Source organism: Trichogramma pretiosum, unplaced genomic scaffold (genome assembly GCF_000599845.2).
Source record: "Trichogramma pretiosum strain Unisexual culture from Peru unplaced genomic scaffold, Tpre_2.0 scaffold37, whole genome shotgun sequence".
Lineage (NCBI taxonomy): Eukaryota > Metazoa > Arthropoda > Insecta > Hymenoptera > Trichogrammatidae > Trichogramma > Trichogramma pretiosum.
In genome coordinates this window covers 751,257-762,035 of record NW_019641622.1, presented here as the reverse complement: position 1 = coordinate 762,035, position 10,779 = coordinate 751,257, and the positions used below count along the sequence as shown (strand labels likewise).

The 10,779-nt window shown below is 42.2% G+C and overlaps 1 protein-coding gene across 1 annotated transcript; it reads left to right on the top strand.

Moving 5' to 3' along the window:
- The first annotated feature begins 205 nt into the window (after positions 1 to 205).
- On the top strand, positions 206 to 8,935 carry LOC106649606 (rhythmically expressed gene 2 protein-like). The gene is made up of 3 exons (XM_014367076.2): positions 206 to 1,023; positions 7,936 to 8,175; positions 8,261 to 8,935. The coding sequence occupies exons 1-3, from the start codon at positions 739 to 741 to the stop codon at positions 8,516 to 8,518; spliced, it is 783 nt and encodes a 260-aa protein (XP_014222562.1). The 5' UTR covers positions 206 to 738; the 3' UTR covers positions 8,519 to 8,935.
- Positions 8,936 to 10,779: the final 1,844 nt, after the last annotated feature.

Below are 10,779 nucleotides of genomic sequence, written 5' to 3'. Positions count from 1 at the left end.
ACGTTTGGTGAATGACCTCGGAGTGTATAGTGCAGTTGCGCGCATTACACGAGCTCGGCGTTGCAGACGATGCCTTCGCTGCAACGTGCATGCGTGCACTTCTCAATCGCACATGCGTCTGCTGCTCGTGTAACAGCTGCAACAGTAACAAAACATTCCGAGAGCTTTGATATTTCGCTGAGCGCGTGAGCCTGTAATACACAAAAGGAGGTTGAGCTGCAATCATCGCAGGGCAGTTGAATTACGATCGTATGAGTTTTGTGATACATTATTGTGTTGAATTTTGTCGCGTTCTCGCGTGTCGAAGGTTGAACAGTCGTCGCGGAGTAGTGCAACTTACGTAATTGTTATTGCTCCAATAAAGGTGTTGAACGTATAAAAATCTCCATCTTCGAGCTTGAACGTGTGAATTTTCCGTAATGGATAAAATCGATAGCGAGTCCGCGAAAGGAAAGCAAAAATGAAAATACACGATGTGTGACTAATCCTGCATTATAATATACGCGCCGAATTTCAACTGCAAATTCAGCGTGGTGACTAATAAAGCTTTTGTTCCCAAGGGGAGCTTTACTGCTGACGAAGCTTCTCTTCGATACGTCTTTATTTTTCAAAATATATTACATCTCTTTCGGTTTCTCGTCTTACTCTCAGTCGTACTTAATGCAGTCGAGATCTGCAATTCGACGCAGTGACAATTGTGCAGCGAGTGTCAACTAATCGTATATACAAAGCACAGCAATGAGTCGGCTACCGCTGCGTCTAATCACGTTCGACGTGACGGACACCCTGCTGAGGACGAGCATAGCTCAGCACTACGCCTCGGCGGCGGCATCGCAGGGCCTCGGTCGACTGGACGGTGCGCGTCTCGAGCGAGCTTTTCGCGCCAATTACAAGCGGCTGTCGGCGGCCCATCCGAATTACGGCAAGAGCAGCGGACTCGGCTGGCAGGGCTGGTGGAGACAGCTCGTGCACGACGTCATCAGGGATCAGCAGCGGGACGCGCGCGACGACAAGCTCGACAAGGTGATACATGATATATTAATAAGAATCAATTATCCCATTTGAGTTTTACTCGAACTGATCATCAGCTTCCAACTTTGCTTATTGATGTGCAATATAAATGAAATAAACATGTATAGCAGCAACTGAAAGTATGTAAGGAGAACAAAGTCGAGCCTATCATTCAAGCTAAGGTGATGCGCAAATGCATACGTTATCCATAGAAAAATCAAAACTCATTGTTGTTATTTATTCATATATTTTAATGGTATGAAAAAGCTATCATCATTATTACATCAGACATTGATAAATACAAGAATTAGGTGCATTTTTTATTATTTATTTAGACTGTAAATAATTGTTGAACAAAGAGACTTACAAAATCTGTTCGGGTATCATTTACAAATCAAAGTTATTACTATTGGTGTATTTATACTTTTATACTAATACATAAACCAAGCTCAAGTCATTAATTTTTTCATTAGACATACTTTTGCATATGTGAAGGTTTTGGTAGAGTCTTATTATGACCTGATTTATTGTCATCTACTGTAACTGTTACGAAAGCCATTAAGGACATTAGTAGCTTTTACACGGGGCTGCCAAGCAAACTTTCCACAAATCGCCAATTTCCAATTTCGCGATTATTTTTTCACAGCAGAGAATGGGTAGTCGATATTGTGTCAACTCCATAAAAAATGTCAATACCCAACGTCGGCAAAATTTTTCCGCCATTAATCGGCTCAAAAATTGGCTCCACGCATAATTATTATACTTGCTAAATTTTTCTGAGCGTACAAGCAACAAAAAGTCGGTAGTAGTAAAAAGTTTCGTCCCTTTTTTAGGTTGCAATTGAATCAAATCGTGAAGCGAAAAGATCGAATTGATCATGATCTTTTTCGCGTCTATCGCAAAGTCTTCGAAACAGTGCCTATATTCTTCAATATTCACTGGCTCATTAAACAGTTCAAACTCGTTGAATATTTTCATGATAGTAAGGGCGTCGCTTCGTTCCAGTTCATACCCTTTATTCTCAATATATTTTATGATATCCACAATACGGAACACAAGATTTAATTCACATAATAATCCTTGCCAATGAAGCGATTCGATGCACTTCGCGAAGTGATTCTCAGTGGGAAAAACAAACTTCGAAAAATCGGCACCACGATCCAAAAGTATATTAATCACATCCAGCATGAGACTCGTCACAGCCCATTGAAGAGGTGTCCGACCTAACTTGTCCAGGGCATCGACTTGCACTGAATGATTTAATTCATCGTTGATCTTGAAGAATATAGTCGCTAATTTTATGGTTTCCTTGCAGCGTGACTCATCACTAAAGTCTTTCTTGCAAATAATATGCAGAGGAGTCCATCCTTCGGCATCCTCCAAGTTTGGATTTGCACCTTGCCTCAACAGCATCTCAGCCGCCTGTATATTGTCTTCTTGCAGAGCCAAGTGCAGCGGCGTCTGACCCAACTTGTCCTGAGCATCGACGTGCAACGGCTGATGATCGACGTTGCTGAGCTCGAATAACATATTCAATAAGTAATGATGATTAGGTGTGTCTCGCATACAAATGATATGCAGAGGGGTTAATCCCTCTAAATTGGCTAAGTTCGGATCTGCGCCCATTTTCAGCAGCGATTCGGCGTGTTTTTTATGAACGGCAGTCACTGCATAGCTCAGTGGTGTCTGGCCCATCTTGTCCCGAGCGTCGATCTGAACCAGCTGATTGAGTTCTTTGTTGATATTAAAGAATGTGTCTACCAAGTCATCATCTTTATCTCTTTTGCAAATAATGTGAAGAGGAGTCAATCCCTTTGCATTAGCCAAATTCGGATTTGCGCCGTTTCTCAGCAGTGATTTGGTCGCCTTCCTGTTGTTGTAGCAGAAAGTTAACTGCAGTGGAGTTCGACCGTAATAGTCCAAGGTTTCGACCTCAATCGTCTGATGGAGTTCGTGGTTGACCTCGAAAAATATCTTCGCTAAATCTTCATTGCTGTTCCTCTCACAGATAATGTGCAGAGGTGTATATTTCATAGAGTCAGCCAAGTTCGGATTGGCACCAATTCTTAGCAGCAGTTCTGTTATTTTCTCAAGACCTTTTTCCACAGCATAGTGTAGCGGTGTCCGACCCCTCTGGTCTTGGGCGTTACCTTTAATAGATTGATAGAGTTCATCGTTGAGGTCGAAGAACATCTTCACCAGATTAACATCATCTTTTCCCTGGAAAATAATAATATCAAGAGGAGTTTTTCCGTTTCGATCAGTTAAATTTGGATTAGCACCTCTGCTCAGCAGCAATTCAACTATACTTTTGCGTTCAAAGTCGACAGCGTGATGCAGCGGTGTCTGACCCCATTTGTTCTGAGCGTCGACATTAACTGACCGATGGATTTCGTCACTGATACGGAAAAATATCTTTGCCAAGTTATCATTATATTCCTGCAAACAAATCGAATGCAGAACAGTTGATTCGTATTCGTCCGTCAGATTCGGGTCGGCGCCACTTCTTAGCAGTAGTTTGAATACCTTGATGTGGTTATGCTTCAGAGCTAAATGTAGCGGCGGATTTACTGATTTTTGCGCGAGACAATCGGGATCCTGACCGAGCTCTAGGAATTTTTGAACAACGTCGTCACAGCCAGACATGCAAGCCACATGGAAGTGCGTGAGGCCGGCCTCGTCGATGTAATTCACGTCGAACTTGTTGTATATTTCAAAAAGCTTACCAACGAGTCTGTATTGCTTGCATCTGGCCGCATAATGCAATGCTGTAGAGCGACGCAACACTAGCTTGCCGTCTCCATCAACGCTGGGTTTGTCTTTGTAGCCAGTACTGAACAAAAAGTTTAAATAATTGGGGAAGATATAGTGCATTAACTGTTTGAGAAGATAATCTATTTCTTTAGGTTGAAAAATGTCCAGCAGGTTAGGGAGTTGGCCCTGCCAATCTTGGATTAAGGAACAAAATTGATCGAGAAATTTGACGCGCTCTTGTCTTATCTCCCAATTGATTTGTTTTCGCAAAGTTTTCAATTTTTCCAAGCACGTTTGATCGTTTTCGGTCATCGCTTAAGACTCACACTTGGACGTTATCGCAGAAAATGTATGTAATATTCTCACTTGCCAGGGAATCACTGCACGTGATTTTGTTGCGATCTTCCTTTGTTTGCGCTACGGCGTCGTACAGCGTACTGACTGACTCTGAACGAATTGATCTATGGTGTGGCGGCGAACTGCGTGCGTCACTCACACTATAAGTATATAATACCATTACTGTCGAGTGTCGCACTCTTGCTTGATCTGGTATATTTTTGTATTGAGAGCTGTATTGTGCCTGTTGCCACGATCGAGTCAGGTTTTTTTGGTATTCCCACAAACCTATACTAACCCTTGTTTATAAGTGAGTGACAAAGTTTAAAAAAGTTTTACTTAATAGGATTTATTTTTTAGGATAAAAGAGTCATTAAACCTAAAGTGATGTGTAAATGCATTGTTATTACACCGAGAAAAAAATTTCATTGATTCAATGAAAATTTAATTAAATACAATCTATGAAATAATTTCATTGAAATAATCTTTTTTTATTTAATCCAACAAAATAATCAGTTGTTTTTACCAAAATTTCATGAAACTAAAGAAAAAAAAGATTATTTCAATGAAATTATTTCATAGATTGTATTTAATTAAATGTTCATTGAATCAATGAATTTTTTTTCTCTTTTATTTTAATGCCATAAAAAAGCTATCATCATTACATCAGACATTGATATTAAATACAAGAATTAAGTACATTTTTTAATTTTTATTTAGACTGTAAATAATTGTTAGACAAAGAAACTTACAAAATCTGTTCGGGTGTCATCTTCAAAACCAAGTTATTTCTATTATTTTAAGCGTACTTCTGTTCTGTACTAATACATAAATCAAATCAAGTTTTTATAATCGTGTTATTTTTTCATTATGTGCAGATCTTGATACAGCCTCGTGGATATTATACCTTAGATTTATCGTTAACTGATGAAATGGTTACAAAATAATCATTTAGACCGACAAACACACGTGCCACAAATCGTAGATATTTAGTTTTTCCATGATTTTTTCACAGCAGAGTATTGGCAGTCGGTTTTCAGTCAGCTCCAAGAAAAATGCCAGAGCCCAACGTCGGCAAAATCTTGCCGCCATTACCTCGCACAAGAACGTTTCCCACAAATTTTGTAATTCCGTCTCGCTTAGTTTTCTTGAACTTACGAGCGACAAAAAGTCGGCAGTAGTAAAAAGTTTAGTTGACTTTTCGGGGCGCAACTGAATCAGGTCATGAATTGACAAGCTCGAATTGATCATGGTCTTTTTCGCTTCTATCGCTAAGTCTTCGAAACTGGCCAAATATTCTTTAATATCCACCGATTCAATGAACAACTTGAACCCGGCGAATATTTTCATGATAGTAAGGGCATCGCTTCGGTCCAGTTCATATCCTCGTTCTGCAAGGCACCCGATGATTTTCAGAATGCGAGACACAAGATTCAATGGAGATATAAGACTCTCACATTGAAGCGATTTGATGCACTTCGCGAAGTGACTCGAAGTGGGAAAAACGAACGTAGACAGATCAGCGCCACGATCCAAAAGTATATTAACCACATCTATCATGAGACTCGCCACGGCCCATTCAAGAGGTGTCCGACCTAACTTGTCTCGGACGTCGAGCTGTACTGTCTGATGATTTCTGTCGATGATCTCGAAGAATGTAGTCGTCAGCTCTATATGATCTGCTCGTATTTCGACGGATACATAATGTATTTCTCGCAAAGAAGGTGGAGAGGAGTCGATCCCTCCTCATTGGCTAAATTTGTATCGACGCCTTTACTCAGCAGCAATTGTGTCAACTCGTTAGTTCCACGGATCAATGCCAAGTGCAGCGGCGTTCGGCCCAATTTGTCTCGAACATCGACGTGTAACGGCTGCTGTGTCTCGTCGCAGATCTCGAACAACATCTTCGCCAAGTCATCGTCATTGTGTTTGCCTCGCACGCAAATGATGTGCAGAGGAGTCGATCCCTCCTCGTTGGCTAAATTTGGATCCGCACCGATTCTCAGCAGCGATTCGGCGCGTTTTTTATGACCGGCGATCAGAGCGTAGTTCAGCGGTGTCAAGCCCGACTCGTCCAGGGCGTCGACCTGCAGAGGCTTTTTAAATTTTTCATTGATTTCGAAGAATGTGTCCACAAAATTATCATCGATGGCTGTTTTGCAAATGCAGTGCAGAGGTGTCGATCCCTCTGCACCGGCTAAATTCGGATTCGAGCCGTTTTTCAGCAGCAATTCGACAATCTGATTTCTACGAATGCTCGTCAGAGCATGGTGCAGTGGTGTCCAACCTGAATGATCCAGAGCATCGATCTTAATAGTCTGTTGCAATTCGTGGTTAATATCGAAAAATATCTTCGCTAAGTCGTCATCTGTGCGTTCGATCCTCTGGCAGATAATATGCAGTGGTGTCAATCCTATAGCGTCGGGTATATTTGGATTGGCACCATTTCTTAGAAGCAATTTTGTCATCTTCTTGAGACCATATTCCAAAACGTAGTGCAGCGGTGCCCGATCCCTCTTGTCCTTGATGTTGACCTTAAATGACTGATGGCGTTTGTCCTTGGCATCGAAAAATATTTTTGCTAATTTATCATTATCGTTTCTCCTGAAAATAATAATGTTGAAAGGAGTGGCCCCATTTTGATTAGTTATATTCGGATCAGATCCTCTCCTCAGCAGCAATTCAGCTACATTTCTGCATTCGTTTTCCACAGCATAGTGCAATGGTGTTTGACCTCTTTTGTCCCGAGTATTGATTTTTACTGACTGCTCAAGTTCGTCATTGATATCAAAGAATATCTTTGCCATGTTATCATCGTATTTCCGTTGACAAATAACGTGAAGAGGCGTTAATTCGTATTCGTCCCTCAGATTTGGGTCGGCGCTGCTTCTCAGCAACAATTCGGCCACCTCCATGTGTTCATGCTTCAGAGCTAAATGTAACGGTGGTTGGACCGATCTTTGTATTTGCGCGAGACAATTGGGACCCTGGCCGAGCTCCAGGAATTTTCGGACGACTTCCTCGCAGCCAGACATACAAGCCACATGGAAGTGCGTGAGGCCGGCCTCGTCGATGTAATTCACGTCGAACTTGTTGTATATTTCGAAGAGCTTACCAACAAGTCCGTAATACTTTTGTCTAGCTGCTTGATGCACAGGTGTGGTGCGACGAGGCGAAGGTTTGCCGTCTTTATCAACTTCGTGCTCGTTTTTGTAGCCAGTGCGAGCCACAAACTCAATGAATCGTTCTCCTCCTCCGCTACTGTAATTTATGCAATGCGAGAGAAGGCACTCGATCTGTTTGGGCTGAAAAATGTCCCGGAGGTTAGGAAGTTTGTCCTTCAAATTTTTGGCTAAAGAGTGTAGTTGACAGAGGACTTTATTTCGATCTTCTTTAATCTCCCAATTCGCGTTTTCTCGTAAGTTCTTCAATTTTTCCAACTCGTTCGACGTAGACATTGTTATGCGCACTCACAAAAAAAACAGTCACTTAAATATTTTCTCTTTTCTGCACGGCAATCACTTGCTATGATCTTAGTTGTTTACGCTGCGGCGTCGTATCGTGTACTAAATGAATGACGCTATACATGCGACCGGCGGCGTGCGTATGTCACGAACTGCTTGCAGGTCACATTATTAAGCCGTGCACCTTGACGCTAAAACATACACAAAGCGAGATGTGGTGTTTGAGATTGTGACGTAATGACTCGATCTAGTCGAGTTTTTTCGGGCATTAATATCGCATATCGAATATTGACAAATTATTTATCCTACATAATCCTCAATGAGTGAAGTTTTAACAATTAAATAGATTCATAATTTGTTATTGTTCTAGATAGCGGATAACTTGATCGAGTGTTACAGCACGAGCGAGTGCTGGCAGCTCTGCCCGGGCGCGCTCGAGTTACTCGACAGTCTCAGCCAGAGGCGGCCCCGCTTGGTCCTCGGCGTGGTGTCGAATTTCGACGAGCGCCTCGAGGCCGTGCTGCGCTCGGCGAGGATCCGATCCTATTTCAACTTCGTGCTCACTTCCTACCAGTTCGGCAAGGCCAAGCCCAATCCGGAAATATTTCAGGTATATATTTGCACTCATACACTTCTGTCTGTGCCCTACATGTGTGTAAATACGGTGTGTTAAACGTTATTTTTCTTTTTCGCAGGAAGCTCTGAGGCTGGCGTCGAGTCACGCGGGCGAGAAGATCGAGGCCGATCGCGCCCTCCACGTGGGCGATCGTCTGGACAACGATTACGACGGCGCGAGATCGGCCAATTGGCGCGCGATCCTCGTGAATCGCGGCGGCGAGGCCGGTGGCAAACCCGTCGATCCCAGGGTCGATCCGAGCGACGTGTTCAAAAATTTCGATGACCTCAGAAAGCACTTCGACAATGTGCTGGACATTAAGGACGAATCAAGATGATAATTGGATAATGATTTTTGCATCGTGCGATGCAATTTTTACTGAGATTATTGTGCAAATGATGGCGAAGGGCGTTTTGCCAGGAGGTTGACAAAAATAATTGTAATATAACTAGATCGAATGATTTCGTTGTATATCTTGCCAATGAAACGATGTACTGAGAAACGCAAGCGACCATGTGCGGTCGATGTACGAAATATTTTCTTACACTTTTTTTTCTATGTAATACAAGAGTAATTATACGATACGTTGACTTTGTAATAATTTTACATAAATGTCAATTTTGCGCTGTAGTTAAAAAGACACAAATAGTTTGTAATCGTCAAAGTCTGAAGTATTATCACAGATCTGAATAACATAATTTATTTTCATACAGCCATATTGTTGAATATATTATATTTTATACACACTGATATAAGAAAATAGTTATTTATGTAACAAGTGCCCAAAAGGCGTTTTTGGGCACGAGTGTGTGGAAAAAGACACGAGTGCCGGCCATGCCGGCACGAGTGGGTGTTTTTTCCGCACACTGTGCGCAAAAAGCTGGGCACGTGTTGCATACAAAATTTTATGCAATAGTAGGCGAAAAATACGTTCATTTAAATGAGGCGTTTTACCGCACACCCGTGTCCAAAATGAGGCATTTTACCGCTCACCAGTGTCGAAATGAGGCATTTTACCGCACACAAGTGTCCAAAAGCGCTTTTTGCGCACTAAAAAATGTGCGAAAAAAGACATTTTTCGTCTTACTATTGCATAAAGGATATTTTTGAAAAGTTAATCCGTCAGTAACGTTACCATTGTTGTTATCATAACTGTTATAAATGTACGTATCGATCAATAAAACTTTTCAAGTCGATGCATCTCTATACTCTGATTGAATTTATCTCGTTTATTCCTAATAAAGGCGCGCGAGTGGGGATCGTTATTAGTCGAGAGTGGCGTCGCGCAGCTATCGGTCGCTGGTTTCCGGTTGACGTGCGAAAACGATATCGATGTATCGCGCACCATACTCGCGGCTGAACTGTACGATCGAGCGAATTATCTTTCCACATACCTCGCAAGTCAGAATTCGATTTTTGTATAATACCATCATTTGCTCGAGTGGGAATGTATAGTAGTCTAAAATCGATCGAGCTCGTGCCCTCGACTCCCCTCGTACACAAATACTAAGGGGCTACGAATACACACGTACAAAGCAGTATAAGAGCAGGAGTCTGTGTACCAAGGAGCTCTGCTCGCTTCATTGTCACAAATGAACTATACACGGCGCGGGTGTCTGCCGACTCGAGCGAGGAAAATACTAATCCCTCTGCGCGTCTTTCCATCTCTCTCGCACTCGTACACTTATATACATGGATTCCACATAGGCTTCGGGTCGAGTGCAGCAGCAGCAGACACACACAAGTGTAGGACTCGAGATGCTGTGCTGCGCTGCTGCATCAGTCGCGGCCTGTTGGCCTTTGAAAACGGACTGTGCAGTGTGCACAGATATATACACGCGGACGGCAATATATATTCGCATGGTATATAGAAACAGAAGTGAGCATTCGTTTCCTTATCAATATATCGTTAACTCGTACGCGCAGTCGTCATCTGTCGTCGTCGTCGTCATCTTTTCCGTTCGTTGAATTCATCATCATACTAGCCGCGCTCTCCAGAGGCGCATTATCGCAATATTCTGCCCAGAATAAAGCGGTTTACAGTCTCCGAGTGCCGAGAGGCAGTGGTTCTCTTTGGCTTCCGTTTTTCGGATCCGCTTTACGGGTTAAACGATGTAGAGAGAAACGAGCGAAAATCGTGATGTAACTTTGACGAAAAGCTGTTTCAGCCCTTTTTCCATCGAGCCCTATAATCATTGGTTTTTCCCAATGGATAGTGTTTGAATTTTTTTTCTATATCGTTCGTGACACTTTTGCAACTGAGATTTACGATTATAATTATAATATTCATTAAAAAAAAAAAAAAATCAATGTGGTACAAGTACGCACACCGCAGAAAACTTTTAAATACGCGCGTAACGGTACTTCCTGGATGTCGACCTATGTGCGACTGCACTTTCGTCTGCGCATACATCACACACACTACCTATATCGTATAACAAAGGCTTGGCAAAATTAACTCGATTGCTGCGTCGCGTTTCGAGTCTTTATCTTTGACAGTTCGCGAGGTCCCATTATAAAAATAATTGAGACAGCAATTCGAATAGCTCGATGAAAGAAAGGAACACATAGTCTCCGATCGGTGCTCCACATATTATA